Source organism: Mya arenaria, chromosome 13, assembly GCF_026914265.1.
Source record: "Mya arenaria isolate MELC-2E11 chromosome 13, ASM2691426v1".
In the NCBI taxonomy this organism is placed as follows: domain Eukaryota; kingdom Metazoa; phylum Mollusca; class Bivalvia; order Myida; family Myidae; genus Mya; species Mya arenaria.
The window spans coordinates 16,361,300-16,382,054 of record NC_069134.1 but is presented as its reverse complement, the minus strand read 5'-3'; the positions used below and the strand labels follow the sequence as shown (position 1 = coordinate 16,382,054).

Sequence of the window (20,755 nt, the reverse complement as noted above, 5' to 3'; positions counted from 1 at the left end):
TGTTGTTTTTCTGCCTTTGAGCTTTAAATTCAAGATTGACTCATAACACTAACAAGAGTAGTCACAGCCTGCCATGGTCGCCTGCCGAATTAAGAACAGTATCAACCTTTCTTACAACAAAGGATAACATAGAAAATTAAAAAAAGGCAATAACTGCACCCAGAGTTATGGTTTTCATGCCCCGCAATTCTCCTAAATGAGATCTATATATATATGAAGTTTGAAGTCAATACCCTCAAAGACTTTTCAAGTTATGCTTTGGACAAAAAAAATAAGTATAAATATTAAAAAAGAGCAATTTCTAAAAAAATACTACATCCAGACTTAAGTCTCTTGTGCACTGCACTTGTCCTAAATGCCATCCTTCTGTATATGCAGTTTGAAGTAAATACCTCAAAGACTTTTCATGTTATGGTTTGGACAAAAAATAAGTTTGAAAATTAAAGAAGAACAATTTCTAAAAAAAATACTACACCCAGACTTAAGTCTCTTGTGCACTGCACTTGTCCTAAATGCCATCCTTCTGTATATGCAGTTTGAAGTAAATACCTCAAAGACTTTTCATGTTATGCTTTGGACAAAAAATAAGTATGAAAGGGCAATAACTAAAAAAGTATGCACCCAGAGTTATATTTCCAGTATACTGCACTTCTTCTCAATGAGATCTATCGGTATATGAAGTTTGATGTCAATACCTCAAAGGTTTTTCTTTTTATGCTCCGAAACAGGATTGCACTGACTCCCACATGCACACCCAAGCTCACACACACCCTATATTACTATATCTATTTGCCTTCCGTAGGGGGAATAATAACCAAATACAGGGATTCATGTCAAAGCATCTGAAAGCTTTGCTAATTAACTGCAGTCAAAGAATCAGTATGAGATTCTGTTTTAAAAGTATTGATTATTAAAAAGTAATATTTGAAATTTCTTCAATAACCTTTGATTCATCCCAGATTGTTATTTAGACATAACATTGAGGATAATTGTTTGTGTCAGTGTAAGATCATCATATATTTCACAGAGTGAGCACATATTCACCTTTGGAGTTCACGAGGTGAAATATATTGCACTGTTTGACACCTTATCCTGCCTTGCAGCATGCCCAACCAACAACATACCCAAGTCTTACAACCGAGAATTTTCCTAAAAAGCCTGCTCAATATGGATTTTTGGGTACTCCCTAATCAAGATATGAATAAAAAAATATGGGTTTGTTCTATACTTTATTTCCAGCTGTTTAAAGATTTGAATAAAGTCATAGTTCTATCACTTACAAATTGATTCTTGTTATTCAAGGCTATGCTAATATAAAAAAGAATCAGGTAGGATACAACATATTTGTATATTCAGTGGTAAAAAAAACCCTATCTGATAAACGAGGGGTGAAAGTGAAAAGGTTCTATCTTCTTCTTTATTTAATGTCACTTAGAACCTTTTCACATTCATCCCTCGGATCTCTCCCTTCAGGAGGTATCTCCAATCTCATTGTTGAAAATCCCAGGCCCCAATTTCCCTTAATTAAACAATTCTTAAGCATATCAGGTTTATGTGTCTTATTCGGCTAGACTTCTTGTTTAAATTTGTTTTTATGAACCAAAACATTGTTTATCATGTCCATCTTTACATTAAAAGTCTTAATACTCTTTAAAAGGAGAAAATATCACAATTTATACTTGTATAATATATAAATGATGAGCTTAGCTTGATCCAGTTATAAGGGACTTATGATGAATTGGGAAGTTTGAGCCAGGCGTTTGCCCATCCCTGGCACTCACAGTTTGAGTTTAAAACAACACCAAGGCCAATGGGTGCCGAATGCTGGTAAAATACTGAAATTGCCAGTATTTACCCATGACCTAACAAAGAGTCATGTAAATGATCCTTTACTTACATTAAACCTGCCTTTTACTCAATAAAATTGACCAGGAACTTAACATGCTTGCCTTTTATTCAGTTTTTAAACTCCATATATATTCCAGTCAGAGTGATGGCACTTGTTTTCACAGTCATATGGGGCATTGTCTAGGTAAACATGCTCAACAAGAGAATGCCATTGCTCACCTATTTTTTTCTACTTATCCAGGGGAAAAACTCCATAAATATTTCAGTAAGAGTGATTGAAATTTGCTTCACGGCCATGCAAGTTTTTTCAAGGTGAACATGTGAGTTTCATTTAAAATCTTTAAGACTTTATGAGTAATGGCTAACATAAAACAAATGAAACCATAATTGCTAATGGCAGTAATACAAATATAAAATGTATTCTATCACTCTGAATAGCCTACCAAGCACGCAAGCTGAGTACAGGAGCTCGGCCTGCTGACTGTAAGGAAGCAGTGTGAGCAGGTGAAATGGGAAATCCACACGCTTTATCATCGGTCCAAGCTGCGTCACTGTCGGCCCTTCTGATGGACTGTAATGAAATTCTTTTGTTTGTGATACATAATGCATACAAATAAATACTTGTAATACCTCTTAAGGCATCTGACTTCACTAAAAATTATTATTAGTAACTTGCATAGACTTATAACTCATATAAAGGCCAATTTTTAGAAAACTCAAATAATAATAAATAAACAATAAATTGAGTACATTTTGATCATTTCAAAGCATTTTATTTGAGGGCATTTTGTTTGAGGGCACTGCCAGCTTGTTAAATCTTCGAAACTTTCCCTTTGGCAGCAAAAACGTTTAAGCATTTCTAACAAGAAACAATTTCATCGTATTCCAAGTTAAACACAAACAGTATACTGTTCTGTGTAGAAATGTGACCTGTTATTCACAATGCCGTCAAGGTCAGCGGGGATAACGTTGTTCTGGCACAGATATACAAGGTGTTCCAGCGTGATCAGGCTCGAAATGCACTTTAGATCGGATGGGAAAAACTGAAATGTGGAATGCACGTATAAACTTTCTAATGCTATGAGTGGAACATATAAGTTTATTTAAAAAACATTTTTAGGTAATCATATTTTACCAACAAGGAACCATTCAAAACTATGATTATACTTTCTATATTGCAATGCTTACATGTTTTTAAGTTTCGAGTCAAACTTCAGGAAAGTTATACACAAAAGATTATAGCTAAATTTCATAATTTTTGAGAACATGAAAATCAATATCCTGGCTCGATAGACCCTCGTTTTCGTAAGATTCTCATGTGACAATTTATCTTCGCTATCTCACGTAACATGTCCTCATGGGAAGCACAAGGTGTCGACGGTCACCATCACCATAGCGACCAACGATCTTTGATCAACTCGTGGTGTTTGATCGCGCACATATCTCGTCTGAAGATTGCTGTATCTGTCTATGAAGATCTTCTAAGATACACATTATCAGCATGTGATTACTTGAAAGATAATTTGTCAATCAATTTAATGTTGAAAATGTTTGAAAATGATTTACTATCTGTGAAGAGGGTTAAAATAAACTAATTGCTGTTAAACAAGGTTATGCCGAAGTAATACATGTTACAGCATGACTATATACACTGGCATTTTATCAGCAAATTTAGTATACTTTGACAGACATCACTACTTTAAAGGACAGGACACTAGATAAGAAACTAGATGTCAAAATCTTTAAAGATATTGTTATATATCTTTTGAATATAAGTAGAAATGTACATTGACAAAAATCTAAAGCCATTATCAAAAAATGGCTTCTAAAAATTCAGTGTTAAAATAAAAAATACATGTCTTTTTATCTATTTTTAAAATCATACTATCATTTTAGCGTTGTAACAAAACAAGATAATTGTAAAGCAATGGGGTTTTAGTTGTGAATAATTTCCAGACATTGACAGTATTTCCAATGGTTTCATCTAAAGCCTTTACACCAATTGCACCTTTCATTGGTGAGACAAAATTGTTTACAGCATGTACAGTTCAGTCTTTCCAGTGCCTCAGTCAAGGCAGCCGTCTTCTCTTTCACATGCTTTCCAATTTTCATTTCTCATGTCATCATTCCCTTAAGGTACAGGTTTTATTGTACATATTCTGGAAATTTCATTATTTTTCCATTTCATGTACACACTTTTATGACTGCATTCTTTCACTACAACTGCATATCTCATTTCAATGTTTCCAAATGTTTCTGCTTCCTATTTCCTTAAAGGGAGCAGCTATCTGGTCATGTTTACCTTTAACAGTTACCAATTATATACTTATTTTCATGGGTTGTTTTCCTTGGACATTACACTTATGTGTGTTTCCAGATTTTTTTCCAGACATAGCAGTTATCTAGTCACTACTGTGTTCCCAGTGATTTCCATTTCAAATCTCAGGTAATTTCCTTGAGAGTGATTTCCTTGAGAGTGATTTCCTTGTGGCGGACATAGCAGCTAACTGGTCATGTGTGCAGTTGGAGGAGTTGAATCTCACCCTGATGGTGGACAGTTGATGAGATAGAACTCTCTCCACTACATGCCATAACCAACATTGATGTCCCCAATATCCTTCAAGCCCAAGTACAGTTTTACTCGTTGCTTTTATTATAAGTTCTTCTGTTTTTGTTCTTGTCTTTATTAATAACATAATGTACATCAAAGATTTTCAATTTCAGAGTTGTTTACCACTTCCATTGTGCAACAGTTTTTGACAACGAAACAAACAGGAAAAAACCAAAGGAAATCAAGCACCAATGGTCAAGAAACTTGTTGCAACAAAGTGTTTGACAAATTATTAGATAGTAGGTTAAGAGAAAAATCACAGATAGAAAAGTAAAGAGAAGCCTCAGACAAGAACAAGGAAGATATCCAACCAAATCTGCTAGAAACTGGGCAAAACAGGATTTACTGAAGGAAACTAACCTTTATCCTTGTAACCCATGAGCTACTTGATCAAGAAAAACTTCAACTCAGCCAACAGAAAAGGAAAAATAATATGAATCAACAGAATCATACGAAACCAGAATGACAGTCATATTATTCACTAATCACCATGGTCACTTATTGACCATTATTATCGGCGAGTGAAATTGTTTTAATCATTTGTCATATCAGAAAGGTGTTGGAAGAACAAAGATTGAAATTTCATTTAAATATTGAACAAGTTTGGAGAGAAAATAATCCATAGAACACTCAAATACCCCTGGATTTATTTGACTTTTCAAAAATGATTAACAACCTTCTGTTTATCTTAAACAAATAGATTTTTTTGAACATCAAACTTGGTCTTTTCGCCCTCAGATTGATTGATTATATGTAGTAATCCATTCCGTGCATTCACATCTACACATTATTGAAAAAAGTATTAAAATTATTATATGAAACATCATGTTGCACTTAGCCAGGCATTCAGATTTAAATGGAAATCATGCAGGTATGCTAAGTTTATAAATGTTTACTTTTATTATCAAATCAAGGCATCATCATAATGTTTCATATCTTTTAAGGCAATAAAAATTCCTGCAGAGTTTTGTACCTCATAAGGGCTGATAGTTTGTATGATGGTGGCTACTGAAGTATGCGTAAACATTGTCTTAAGTCATGGCCTATACACCTTTGAGTCGAAAATCGCCAATGACCCAAATTCCTGTGGTGACCCATGCCCTATAATCCTTCGCGCAGCAAGAAATGTGAAATGATTTCATTCAGATCATTTGATGATATTTGCCTCATTTGTACAAAACAATTATGGTTACTGCCACATACAAACAAGTCTTTAGAATAAAATGCCTTATACTGAATAATAATGTGTGTCAAGATTGAGGAAAAAGTTTAATAATCTTTGCAGGATTTTTCAGCCTTCAATCCAAACATGAAATAGCAAATACTTCCCACTGATAATGTCAGTTAAAAATTCTTTCTTTGCCTAGCAATCGGGTTAATAAAACATAACAAAATGATTTATGATGGTCAAATTTGAACAGGCTGTGTTAGATGTGAATTTTCAATATTTTAAGAAACATTTCGTTGCTTTCTAGTATATATATCTATGTTACATATTCAACCTCCTCCTTATCTTTAGTTTATGATTAAGCCCTCTTATAACACTAAAACTTCACAGATTGAAATTCTTTTCAAATTATATGAATGTGAATTGCCTTGTTTTTAAAAATGGTTTGAGCAAATAATCTTTAGTTGATAAATGAATCAAATAAATTCTGCATGACATCTTTAAGATTTTCTGTATACATGAATAAAACACCCAGGCACTTAATAACACCTGTTAAAAATTGGCATGGCTTGAAATAAGGCAATTAAAGTGAAATTTTGATTAGAGTTTTATAGATTAGACTCAAACAGAAAAGTACATATATATCAAAATGTTGGATCATGTACCATTTCTAATGAAATCAATATCAATGCAAGTTTTAGAAGTATCAAATGTAGACTCAAAAAACATCTTAAAGTGTTGTTTTTTTGTTATGATTATCCATGTCTTTTAGCTGTTTTAGCACTGAATAAGAAATATATATATATATATAAAGTCAAATGACACATATCTTAACTTCATACATTCTATTTTCGTATCATTCAAGAACATAAAAAACTTCATGACCAACTTAGTCCAATCAAAATATCCAATCTATATGCATTATTAATATTATATTCATTCACATCTATTCTCCCTTCTCTAAACCAGACAGTTATTTACATTTCATGATTCTTATATGCTCTCCTAGTCCATCCATTAAGAAAATCTCTTAAAATGCTGCAATGTTTGAATATGACTGTCCTTACAAACAAGCTAATATTTGCAGGACTAATTAACATTATGGTAAGGATCAGCTGCATTGATCAAATGCTTTGCAATAGTCTAGAAAAGAGGACATATTATAAGAAAGCATATTAATATGCCAAATATACAATTTAAAACTATGTGCTTTACTGTTAATGCAAATTATTAAGATTACCAGACATTTTCATAGTAGATTTCTATAAAGAAAACACTTTTAAATTTAAAACTCTTCTAATAAGAATTTTACCCAACATAATTTTTAGAGGCTGCTTGAGGGCACATAAATCTTCAAAATTTTGCATTAAACCAGTTCTAAATAACTTATAATAAATTTCAAGCCACTTTATGGACTGAGATCATTACATTTCATTAATTGCAAGGTCTTACTGTCCACGAATTCTAAGCAGTACTACACATGTTTTAGCATACCATTGGTTAACTTTAAACTTTTGCAACATTTCTGTCATAAATAATAGAAATCATCACAACATCCACTATATGATCCTATGTATAATTCATTCGAATAAGACAAAAGGTATGGAGGGAAATCATGGCCCTGCATACATTAGCACATCCAGCAAGAAGGTACAGGCAAGGAGAGTACAGGAGAGAGTGAAATAATAGCCACTCCATGGCCAGGGACAAGTGATCATGAATAAACTGGTAGCATGAACAACCTGGATCCAATATCCACACCAGTTACTGTGCATATCATTATCAGCACTTAACCTAACAATGTAAAAGAGATGAAGAATTAACCACAGCATCAAAACAAAGAGTTTAACATGGAAAGTCAATGCCACAACACGGCAAATATGCCTCAAATAATTATATACTGCCTTCCTACACTGACCATTTTCTCCAATATCGCCAATAACAGTTTTTTATCTCTCATAATCCTGAAACATTGGTTTACATTAACATTCCGGTTGCATTTTGCAAATGATACACATGTATTCCCTTTCCCCGGAAAAAACATTCATGAATTTTAACACATCTCTATGGCCTGAGCATTTGTGCACGTGACTGCCCATGCGCCACTGAGCTGGAAGAGTTAGATCTGGCACGTGTAATTATCTGCGAAGATCAAACCTTCCAACCCAGCAGCGCAAGGCAAAAACAAGGCTCTAGTGTTTCAAAGGCCAAAGGCCTTACTTGTTACACATCTTAAGTAAAGCTAGTTGGTACAAGCATTTTCAAGCATGTGTTTCCAGTCCTGCTCCTCCCATGAGTCTTCTGTGGGTCCATTATTGGTGACATCTTCAAGTCTAACTTTCATAAATATTCATTGCCCCCTTTCATTAATTTATCTTGTATTGATTCAAATCTGATCTGATTGTTCAAACTAAAAACCATCATTGCTTTACATTATAATATCATAAAATGATATTAACAAACCTGATTTCCTTTAAATCATTTTAAACAAATGATATTTCCAGAATTGTTATAACAGATACTAAAATGCCTTCTCTATTAACAAGTATGTGTTCTTAACAATAAGAATGTTAATTTAATAGACTACAGTACCATAAAGATAGAATAAAATCAACCAAACCTTGCAATGATGATCTGTGTTTGTTCTTTCCAAATATTAAAATCACAAGTCAACAGAATGAAGTGTCCTTTCAAAGTAATCATTTAGAACTTCAAATAGAATTATCGTCCTGATAGAAAAATCACATGACTAAAATCACGCCCATTACTTTTTATTAAGCATGTGATAAATGTCAAATTATCATTATAATTTGTGAGCATGGTGCTCACTTTGCCCACTGAAGGTAGAACTGAGGAAGCCATGAGCCGAGGCGGGTTTTATGGCCCAAGACCATGTGCTCGTAACTTAGACTTTGAGATGTCACCTATCTTGGAACAGTCCACTTCTTGACTCTCTGGGGGGAGGCACCCTTTCAGCCCCTACAGGTACTGATAACAAATGACTTACTTCTACACATGCTTTTCTTATTCCATCATTTGCAATCAAGAATTTGCAATTAAGAATAACATAAGCACAATTTTAGAAATTCATTAAAATATTATAAAAGTATAAAATTATATTTGATATTTAATTAAGGAATATAAAGTAAATGGTCAGTACGACCCTGACTTCCCTGCATGGATCAAACCATTATAAACTGCCAAAACTTGTACAGGCATCATATTGGGCAAAGTCTATATATACAAAGATCAGCAGGTTTAAGCCCCTCGTAGATAAGAGGACTCTGACTATCTCTCGACCATATTTGCTTTTACAAACGTGATCAAGACTGCCAGTCTTGTTATCTCCATACTCAAATAAGACAGATAGGAAGAAATGTCAATATTCCAGTATACTCTCATCGAAAAAAATCAATTTGCCAGTGTTTTTGTCATACCCTTATGTGTAAAACAATGTACACTTCCTTCTATCATTTAATGGAATTATTAAACAATTTTAGTTTAATAATCCTGACCATGCATTCCTATGGACATGAAGTTCAAACTGTTCCAATTTAGCAAGTACAAGTCATAATGTTACTGATAGGATGAAACAAGAATTTCAAAAAAGACTCCAAAGTATTACAGAATTAAAAGAAACTGAAACAACTTCAATGTGAAACAACTGAAAATATAAGGACAATACAAAAAAGAAAGGACTAAGTCAGCAGTGGACAACAAGTTGCTGTACTGCACATCCTCACCGATATTTATCAATGACATTCAAAAGTATAATAGGTCAATGACATTGGCGATGTTATAATATCATTCTGGATAATGATAGTTTTCAAATTCCTGAAAAGCTATGGGACTGGTTATTTGCTCTGTGAAGCTTGAATTTGATAAACAAGTTTTGTATCCATCTGATCTTGGGGAGGGGGGACTAATACCATCACACATTCATCTCAAGACACATTCATTTTTGAAAACAATGAACTTTACTTTTGAGCCCGTTCATGTTTCACTTAAGTCAAGTTTCATGAACAGAACATGGAGCAGTCTCTTGAATGATTACATTAAGCCATCAATTCATAATAACCATTTCAGATTGACCCTGACCTAAGGACCTCAGTGTCCGACTATGGAGCTGTATGGAGAGGATGGCAGCATCTGACTATGGAGCTGTATGGAGAGGATGGCAGCATCTGACTATGGAGCTGTATGGAGAGGATGGCAGCGTCTGACAATGTATCTGTATAGAGAGGACGGCAGTGTCTGACTATAGAGCTGTATGGAGATCATGCCAGTGTCTGACTATGGAACTGTATGGAGAGGATGGCAGTGTCTGGCTATGGAACTGTATGGAAAGGATGGCAGTGTCTGACTATGGAGCTGTATGTAGAAGAGGGCAGTGTCTGACTATGGAGCTGTATGTAGAAGATGGCAGTGTCTGACTATGGAACTGTACGGAAAGGCTGGCAGTGTCTGACTATGGAACTGTATGGAGAGGATGGCAGTGTCTGACTATGGAACATAATGGAAAGGCTGGCAGTGTCTGACTATGGAACTGTATGGAGAAGATGGCAGTGTCTGACTATGGAACTGTATGGAAAGGATGGCAGTGTCTGACTATGGAATTGTATGGAGAGGATGGCAGTGTCTGACTATGGAAAGGTATGGAGAGGATGGCAGTGTCTGACAATGTATCTGTATGGAGAGGATGGCAGTGTATGAGTATGGAACTGTATGGAGATCACGGCAGTGCCTGACAATGGAGCTGTATGGAGAGGATGGCAGTGTCTGACTATGGAGCTGTATGGAGATCATGGCAGTGCCTGACAATGGAGCTGTATGGAGAGGATGGCAGCGTCTGACTATGGAGCTGTATGGAGAGGATGGCAGCGTCTGACTATGGAGCTGTATTGAGAGGATGGCAGTGTCTGACTATGGAGCTGTATGGAGAGGATGGCAGCGTCTGACTATGGAGCTGTATTGAGAGGATGGCAGTGTCTGACTATGGAGCTGTATGGAGAGGATGGCAGTGTCTGACTATGGAACTGTATGGAGAGGATGGCAGCGTCTGACTATGGATCTGTATGGAGAGGATGGCAGTGTCTGACTATGGAGCTGTATTGAGAGGATGGCAGTGTCTGACTATGGAGCTGTATGGAGAGGATGGCAGTGTCTGACTATGTAGCTGTATGGAGAGGATGGCAGCATCTGACTATGGAGCTGTATGGAGAGGATGGCAGTGTCTGACTATGGAGCTGTATGGAGATCATGGCAGTGCCTGACTATGGAGCTGTATGGAGAGGATAGCAGCGTCTGGCTATGGAGCTGTATTGAGAGGATGGCAGTGTCTGGCTATGGAGCTGTACGGAGAGGATGGCACAGTGCGAATATGTGAAGGAGCCTCATGGTCTAACAATAAAAATTGCTGAAACACAATTCCCCAATGATTGATATTAAATATAACATATGCCATTACTCATTGGCTAAACGATAGGTTAATCCCTTTTTCTGTTGAATAAAACGTGAATGATATGGTGTATCTTTATCATACCGCAGTGATAATTTCTCCTCAAGTATATACCTGACCCATTCTAATCAAACTCTTCTTTATATCTTGAAGGAAGGGGCAGACAGTGAGTTCATTGCTGTATCATTCAAATATGCATCTGTCTGATTACATTAGCGAAACAATTATCAATATCAGTTGACTAATTGACAGAATTAACTACAATTTGAAAAATCATCAAACCCAGAGACTTTCTCAGCTTTTTAGCCCAAGAAAGACAAGTACAAGTTATTGATCAGTAGATATTTCAACAACAAATAATTGAATGTAGTTGCTTCCCTTGATTAAGTGCTTGAAGAGCACCAGTATCTTAGTATGGCCATATTCTTTGAAAAAGAAGAAAGTTACAGAATAATTACTGGTAGATAACTGAACTTAAACATAACAGTTTGTATATTTTATATGATATACGCCTAGTTTGAAAATATCAGAGAACAAAATAAATGTGGTGAAATGTTGAATAATATTGAGTTGAAGCACATGTGTGTATATATCTTTGCAGGCCTATGTACGCTGATTCACTTTGTTTTGCAATTTGTTGAGCAAATTGTTTTAAGTAAACCAATTTTAAAGTTGTCGGCAGTATTCAATTACATTGTACACACTTCAGACTTAAATTTCCTTATATAGACAGTGTGATAGCAGGATTAGGAAACTACAGGGACAAGCCCAATCGTCGAAAATTCAAAAATAAACCTTGTTTAGGGGCACAAGGCAAGGGCCAATACGACAATAAACTAGAGACACAAACCCATAAACACCACATCTGTGCAAATCTGTGAACGAATCCCTTTAAAACTAAAGGACAACCAGACAAGAATAGTAGCAAAAAACACCCTTATAAGCCTAGTAATGATACCAATGCAGAAACTATGAAATTCAGATATGGACATGCAACAAGTTCACAGTCACTTTGGTAGACCACAAATTCACAAATCTCATTTGTTTGTTTGGTGCTTGATAGGCACAATTTTTACAATTTTAAACAAACAAAAATTGTCAATGATCAAATCACAAAATTGTTACACACTTTCACAATGACATTCATCATCACCATCTAGAAAACCACATTCTCTTTTTAATATTGTGCTTTGTTTTTCATTCTTAAGACTGAAAACTAAATTGCCCAAAAGCTCAACAAAGAATAAATTTAGCATGAGCGTTACACACCATGTCCACAAGCAGATTGAGTGAGGGATGAACCCGGCAATAACCCCTTCCCACCTCTCAAATTCCCAATTGCCTCAATTGTACAGTTCAGGAAAAAGAGGGCATTCAAAGAAAAAGAAACAAGTTAAGGTATTGTCATATGGTCACCATTGGTTACGTGGCATCATCATAGTGCAACCATATTCAAGTGAATCTTGGTTCACAAGTTGTCAGAGACAATATGCATATTACGTACAATAAGGTCCATAACTCTGGTTTTAAACTGCTGAGTTATGCCCCTTTTTTACTAAAAAAAAAAAAAAATCAACAAAATGCGTATGCCACACCCTATTAGACCACCATGTACTTAACATTTTTCACAAAGTCTTGTTGAAAGTGATTTGTGAAATTTGTGGTCCAATTAAGTTAGTAAGATGATCACACATTAGAGAAACCATACTGTTACTGAATTAAATTGCATCAAATATCAGAAAAAATGCCCTGCCAGGTCTTATGTTTTAACTTGTAAGATACATGACAGGTCTCTGTTTCTGTTGCTAAATCTTGTCAGGACTAAAGCCACATCATGAAGGCTTAAATAAATGATATGTTCACTTTGCTAATGTCAAAATTATTTGGTCGCTAAATGTACAGGATTAATATCCCTGTGATAAGACATTGGGAATCCTTATTAACAGCGCTATCTGTTCAAAAATATTTTAGTGTAGTACAACCTTATCAGGTTTTCATCATAGGAGGTCAAGACTTCATGGAGAAATACGGGCCAAATATGCATTTTAGAGACACAAATACCAATTTTACGAGATAAATATAGTAAAACAAACATTCAAGTAATCGACAAATACTATTTTTTTCAATACTGAAGTGAAACAACGAATCAAGAAATTCTAAAGACCATGAAGTTTTTTTCAATTGCATCAGCAGATATGAAATTAATCAAGTACATTGTTTTTTTACAATAACATGTGCATGATTGTTACATTTCTGATCATTTTAATGCTAACTAAATTTCTGGAAGGGCAGAAGTATGAAAATAGCAGCGTTGGTTTGATCTAGGGACAGGTTGTAACGTGTGACATATCTGTCACTCGGGTGCAAAACTGGTTTTACAGCACTGCCAATTTAATTCATGGGAAATGACTGTACACTCAGCAAGAAACTACAGTGTGTAATGGTTTCTTTGAAAGTCTGTACCCAACCCTCATAATGGTTGAAAATCTATACCCACCCCTACCAATGGTTGAAAATTAAACCCTTCCCTCATAATGGCTTAAAGTCTACACCCACCCCTCATAATGGTTGAAAGTCTTCACCCACCCCATGTAATGGTTGAAAGTCTTCACCCACCCCTCATAATGGTTGAAAGTCTTCACCCACCCCTTGTTATGGTTGAAAGTCTTCACCCACCCCTCGTAATGGTTGAAAGTCTATACCCAACCCTTGTTATGGTTGAAAGTATTTACCCATCCCTCACAATGGTTGAAAAATTATACCCACCCCTCGTAAGGGTTGAAAGTCTTCACCCACCCCTCGTAATGGTTGAAAGTCTATACCCAACCCTTGTAATGGTTGTATTTACCCACCCCTCGTAATGGTTGAAAGTATTTACCCACCCCTCGTAATGGTTGAAAGTTAAACCCTACCCTTATAATGGTTGGAAGTCGGCACCCACCCATAGTAATGGTTGAAAGTCTGTACCCTACCCTCGTTATGGTTGAAAGTCTACACCCACCCCTTGTTATACTAATGGTGTTTTTCCTTAGTACTGTAGTTCCCTTTAAAACATCTCAAATAAATTGCAGTTCTATTTAGAGAAAGGCAGTCTAAATAAAATTTAATAATTATTAAAAGTCTGTTTTGTTATAACAACTTAGAAGGGTAAGACAACATGTAAATTCACAAAACTGATGCCAATGCTCTAAACAATGAGGACAGCATGTAATATCATGAATACTATTAGTTGAACTACATCAGAAATCATAAGAAGAAAGAAAGACCCTGGAAAGATAATGAGAACAAGTTAAAACCATCAATAAATGTATTGTTGAACCTTGAATCTTGAATGAAATCTTTGTATCTTCATTCAGATACAAGGAAAAGCATCTCCCTTAAGACGAATGTTTGTGTAATCTCACTGAACTATTTACAAAATCAGCAATACCTGTATCCCAGTAAGTATCTTAATGACCATTGTCCTGATATACAGTATCTAACAGTGATAATTTAAATACCATTGATATACTTTAATCAAATGGTAAAGGGCTTCTTTATTTTTATCAATGTGGTTTTAGTGTGAGAAATATTCATAATCCTCCTTAAAGGGGAGATAAAAATTTAAAAGGCAGATAACAATGTTTGGACAGCAGCTTAGTAAAGATAGCAAGCAAGAATATCCCATCTTCGAGTCACCTTTGCACAACCAATAACAGGTCATCATTTGTCATGTTATGTCATGAAATATTACAAGTTTATGCATTGAAATGACTAAAATAAAAATCAGGAAATCTAAAGTCAAGGTATACAGAACAAGTAGTAAAATTGTATATTAAATGAACAGGAGCCGTTGAAGAAAGGTAGCTTGACTTAATTTAACCCCAAAGTCAATTTGTATTGAAGAATACTTGATAAAGTTAAAAGAGGGCAAAAATTTACAATTAAATAATTCCACAAAGAGAAAGTTATGCATAAGTCAATTGTAACCACAGTCCCCCCCCCCCCTGCATACGATAAGTCAATTGTAACCAAAGCCCCCCCCCCCCCCCCCCAGGGTCCGGGGAATAGCGGCAACTTTGACTTTCGGTCCAGCCAACCCCGGGTAAAATCCCCGAAATAAACAGATGGTACAATCTCCGCCAAATGCCCCTGCACCCAAGGGCCCTTAGGCTATTAGGCCTATTCCCCGCTATATTTTCCGGAACACAAAACCACCGCGGGCCATCTGGAAGGTAAAAACAGGGTTCATTTCCCAGGCTATCCCTGGTATACCCCCAGACCTGAGGGGGCCGTGGTTACAATTGACTGGTGCATTATATGATAAAATTTGTGCATAGATGTAATTCACATCTTTAAAATATGGTGTCAGCCAGATAGGGCACTTCCAACAGTCCTGCTGTAAAGCTAGCTTTTATAGTGATGTGGATGTGGTGTTGACTATTGGTCGTACACTTTTTCTCTCACTTTAAAAATCTAAATCTCACAATCTCCCATAAGTATCATTATCTGCATGATATTCAATCCAGAGGCATGGTACTTGATGAATTTATTGTCAGAGACCACTGGAGATATATGCAAAACACTTATATATATAAGGCTTTTAGAGAAATAATAAATTGGACCTTTTGTTCTATTATACTTCTCTTAGGCATGCTATCTTTCCTTTCATTTCATAATTTGCATTTGCTTAAATTTACTTTGGGGCAATATAAAGGTCAGGAAGTATGACAACTTCTGATAAATGGGTTCTGTGTTTGCAAAGCAATTTTCAAAAAATCTTGCAAAACCAAATTCAGGACTTACAGGATGGTACATAGCTGTAGGTGATTTTACTTATTTGATTTGCTAAATTGACTTTGATTATTATTATTATTATAAGAACGTAGGAATTAATTTTATAGATCTATGCTATTCAATGCTTAATAAAATGACAGAAATTTCAAATTGCCTCAAGGGTGGAATTAAACAAAGAAATTTGCAGATGTCTTTGTCTAAATTAGTGTGCTTACAACAAAATGTTCAACAGCTGTGTTTATAATTACACAAACCATTGGCTTTTTTTTACTAAAGATAAAAATGAATAAGGTAATTGTTTGTAAAGAAGTAAATTCTTTACAGAGTGGTTTGGTGAGGACAAACAAGGTGCTGGAGGTGAATGCAGCCCGACTGTGCAAGATACAGCCTCATCATGACATTCTTGAGGTCGGCTTTGGTCCAGGACTTGGGATAAGAGAGGCTTACACATTTCTTAAAGGTCTAAACCTCTGTTCCATAATAATATGATTCTTTAGTGTTCCATAATAATATGATTCTTTAGTTTTTCAAGTTATCAAGTTGATTTCACCTTATGGCAAAATGTATTTGGCATTTAAGCATCTTCCAGTTCAGGCATCGGGGTGAGGGGGTAGCAGGCACACACAGGGGATTCGAACAAAATGCAACTGAAAATTTTGTTTTAAAGCCCATCCCTGAAGTATGAATTTTGTCAAAATCCTTTGGGTCAGGGATTCTACAGTCTGAAGTCCCCTATATGCCCCCACTCCCAAACCCCCATTGTTGGGCAAAACAGGTGCATAAATGACATTTATTATGGAATCAATTAAATGTGTGCCCAAATTACACTCAATAAGATATTATGCATAACTTCAACTTATTTTAACAAGGGATTTTCTGCTATTTCTTTTGAGCGCTTTACTAAATTCTCTCAGAGAGAATGTCTCTGTATTCAGGAATGTGTCAAGTTCATATACTGGAACATGTAACTATCTTCATCATATTAACATCTTGTACATTCATAGACTATTGTAATTTATACAAATATAATATGTTTTCAGATGGAACTGGGCAGATATACGGGATTGACATATCACCAAGAATGGTAAAACTTGCAACAGACAACATGAAGGAAGAGATTGCTGTCGGAAAAGTCCACATCAATCTGGGAGATGTGGAAAACATGCCCTTCAAAGACAACATGTTTGACAGTATTTTCCACACAAACTGCTATTACTTTTGGCCTGATATTGATAAGAGTATTAAAGAGTTACATCGAGTGATAAAGCATAAAGGACCGATAGTGACCACGTTAAATCTAAGTAGACTTAATCAGCTTGACAAAAAAAACTTGATGCAATATGGTATTTATGACCCAGACAGGTACATGAGTGCCCTTCAAAGGAACGGATTCGAAAATGTGCACATGAAAGATATTACAGACACAATTACATTTCAAGCCATCATTGCAACTGCACGAAAATGACAAATCATTAACAACACAAAACTAATCCAAAAAAATCAGTATTGTTTATTCCTTCTTATATGGTTTATTAAAAATACCTTATGGCGAGAGGTATAAATATTAGCTCTAAGCTATCTCCTCAATCCTTACTTATTATGTATGTAATTTATGTCTTTGATAAATGTACTTATAAACAATAAATATTGTTTTAACCAAAAAAACAAACACTTTTATTTACAGAAATATATTTTTCACAGTAAGATATCAACTATTATTGTGACAGTGAGTTTCATTGAAGATGTATTGCAAGATACCTCATCTTGTATGGTATCAGACAAGGTGTTCCAGAGTATATATAAGCAGTCAAGTAAATCTGTGAGATTACACAGACTTCCAAGCTACAACTTATTCAGAACATTTTTACACATGGCAAACAGGTTTTTGGCATGTGTAGAATGATCATTATATCATTTATTGACCAAATAGCTGCTATGTCTTTTCAGTTGTATAAATCTAACCATGTGCAACTTTCCTGAGTAAAGGAGCAACATAAAGTAATTAAACCTGTTTTAAATATTAAAGAAAAAAAAAAAGCATATACAACAGTGAATGGTTCCTTTCTAATATTCAATATATACATATGAAACTATTAATAAGACCTAGCAATGACTTCATTTAGATACAAATACAAGACATGAATAACATGCCTTACCGTAAATGACTGGGTATTAGACGCCCTTTTTTTCCTCAGATTTCGATGCAAAAAAATGCCTGCGTATAATAACCCGTAACAATTTTTCAAAGTTTTTTTCTGAGGTCGATTTTTAAGCTGAGAGTTTGTTTACATTTATGTAGAAAGGGAAGTTACTCGCGTCATATTGATCGATTATATACGGGTTAAAACGGCAAGTTAAAGATCGGTATACGGTATATCGTAAGACGTTTATAATTTTAACAAAAATATTTTTGGATTAAATGTTTTTCGATTAAAGTTATTCAATTTAATTTTGAATAATAAATTGAATTGAACAATAATTAAACTTGCATATAAGAAAGCAAAGTTGGGCACTGTCAAAATATTTTTTGTCAGTTGTACGATAAGGTGTGAAAAACTCGACTGCCTTTAACCTGTTAACATACCAATACTACAAACTGTTGCGATAATGGTCTTGTTTATTCGCACTTTGTCACGTTCTTTATTCTTTTCTGTAGGTGTTGACATTTTGAGAACAAACTCGTACAATATAAGGTCTTTGCAAAACTTAACTTATCATTCTTGACGTATTTTGTTTACGATATACTGTCAGAAAGAATCTTACAAATTGTCATAAAAGGACAGATGAGGCAGCCGACGAAGAAGACGATGATGGATGCGGTTACTACACGGACAAGACGACCAAAGACATGACGGAAGATGAAATGGAGCGTTTCTTCGAGAGTGACGACGATGACGAGGAATTTGAGGGCTTTGAGGAAAGCGATTTAAGGATTAGTGAATGACAATTTGTGTGTTTCTTTGTGCAATATGTGCTGATTGAATGTGTTTATTTTAAATAATCTGTTATGTTTTATATCACATGAAACGAATAAAAATGAAACCAATTTTGCTTTGTGTTATCATTGTATGGTTTTAAAGATAACCATCGCCATTTTCACGAAAAAAAATTTTTTTGTCACTGTCAACAAACATGGTGGCCGAAAATGCCAGACAATTTGACATTTTTTCTATGCGTCTTTTAACCCAAAACATAAATTAAAAGTTTTTTTCCCCGATTTAGCACATATTTTTTTCCCTGCGTCTAATACCCCCTATCGTCTTATAACCAGTCATTTACGGTAATCTGATTAAAGCTCTGAGAGGTGGCGATTGACAAAATTGCCTGCCAGGGTCTCCATCTGACTGTCACAATACCTTATAGCCCAATACTTTGTGTTGGGTACCTGTTTGTGTACAAATCCAATGATGAAGGCCTGCTCAGTCGGGTTGTTGAGATAGATGTCTGCCCAGGGTTCTAACCAACACTGATAGCTGTAATTACTATACCCTACCCCCTCACAATGTCTGGTATATGGTCGGACATCAGCCAAGTGAGCATAGCCAGTTTGCTCCATCTAACTTTGATAGTTCTTATTACACTACCCTACCCCCTAAGGTACTCACAGTGTCTGGTATATGGTCGGACATCAGCCAAGTGAGCATAGCCAGTTTGCTCCATCTAACTTTGATAGCTCTCATTACACTACCCTACCCCCTAAGATACTCACAGTGTCTGGTATCTGGTGGCATGTGAGCCCAGTAAGGTGTGCCCGCTCGGGTGGGTTGTTTTGGCAGGTGCCCGCCTGTGGCTCCACCCAGCACTCAGTGATGATCTGCAGCTCTCCATCCTCCTCGGGACCCTCCATCTCATCTTCCTCATCACTCAGGCTAGGAAGCAAGGGAATATACAATTTAAGAACTGTTTTAGTAAATTCAAGTCTTTAGCTCTGTGAAGATGTTATAATGACTTAGCACCACTAACTCATCCTCTTATAACAAATTCTGGGGAAGCACAGAATATACAATTGAGGTCAATAAAGAGTTTAGCCCTGTGAAGACATTAATTTACTAAGAGCCCTTAATCTTATGCTTCCTGTCTGTCAGACTAGGGAGGTATAAATTGTACAACAGCATATCTTATATTTAGGTCATTATACATTTATTTGTCCCTGTAATTATGTCAATTGAGTGAAAACAGCCCCAAGATTGATGCTTAACACAAACTGTAAGATTTGATGGTCATTAGGTGGTGGTGGCAGACACTGCATGTAAGAAAATGTGTCTATACCAATTCACAATAGTAAGTAAATAATTTTTACAAGAAATTTTACCTGTCTATGGCAGTTTTTGTATGTGGTGGAAAGAGAATGTACTGCACAACGCATGTAGGCCGCTGTTTTGCCTTGCTATAGTCCAAACCACTGCTTACATCCTGGAATTGACAACACAAACCTGGATATGACTTTGTTTCATTCACTATATGTGATAAAACTTAGATTGTAGATCTTTACTCTTTAGTTTAAAAATACGATCAAAGACCTCAGATAAGTAGATCCAAAATTTAACCATGCTAGAAATACTTATCTTGCGCACAGGCAAAGATTAAACAAGCACCCGTATGGAACTCCTTTTTAATGGTCATCACATTGTAATGACCTCTCTTGTTGAAGACTGTCGTCTCTAGCATCACTGAAACCTTGTCTTGTGGCAATATTTAATATGCTAATTAATTATTTCTCACTTCAAATGTCACCATAATTTTTTTTTCATCCACCTTTCAAGAAATAATGCTTCACATTAAAACCGTAAAACCTTGTTTCCGCAAAACACCCTATGCTCAGGTCAGGATGAATCTATCATGCACTCTCGGCCTGGGAAGATACTTATATTCTTCACATTTATAAACACAAGGA

General features: G+C 35.5%; 2 protein-coding genes across 6 annotated transcripts in view; one reads left to right on the top strand and one right to left on the bottom strand.

The window, feature by feature from the left end:
* The window catches only part of LOC128212924 (KICSTOR complex protein SZT2-like), a 96,750-nt gene that overhangs the window by 59,342 nt on the left and 16,653 nt on the right, over window positions 1–20,755 (bottom strand). For all 5 annotated transcript variants that reach the window (XM_052918323.1, XM_052918327.1, XM_052918326.1 and 2 more), the window contains exons 19-22: window positions 20,174–20,274; window positions 19,571–19,730; window positions 2,779–2,891; window positions 2,292–2,419 (exon numbers count right to left, since the gene is read on the bottom strand). In XM_052918323.1, coding sequence (XP_052774283.1) covers window positions 2,292–2,419; window positions 2,779–2,891; window positions 19,571–19,730; window positions 20,174–20,274 — 502 coding nt within the window. The remainder of the gene's footprint in view (window positions 1–2,291; window positions 2,420–2,778; window positions 2,892–19,570; window positions 19,731–20,173; window positions 20,275–20,755) is intronic.
* LOC128212926 (ubiquinone/menaquinone biosynthesis C-methyltransferase UbiE-like) lies at window positions 15,771–17,513 on the top strand. The gene is made up of 3 exons (XM_052918330.1): window positions 15,771–15,886; window positions 16,186–16,321; window positions 16,902–17,513. Exons 1-3 carry the CDS (start codon window positions 15,809–15,811, stop codon window positions 17,324–17,326), a joined length of 639 nt encoding a protein of 212 aa, XP_052774290.1. The 5' UTR covers window positions 15,771–15,808; the 3' UTR covers window positions 17,327–17,513.

What these genes read in the sequence shown, in the direction of transcription:
- LOC128212926 (XM_052918330.1), top strand. Translation starts at nt 15,809, where the DNA reads ATGGGTTCTGTGTTTGCAAAGCAATTTTCAAAAAATCTTGCAAAACCA. An exon ending in TTACAGGATGGTACATAGCT is followed by an intron (nt 15,887 to 16,185) that starts GTAGGTGATTTT and finishes AATTCTTTACAG; the next exon opens with AGTGGTTTGGTGAGGACAAA. An exon ending in GGCTTACACATTTCTTAAAG is followed by an intron (nt 16,322 to 16,901) that starts GTCTAAACCTCT and finishes ATATGTTTTCAG; the next exon opens with ATGGAACTGGGCAGATATAC.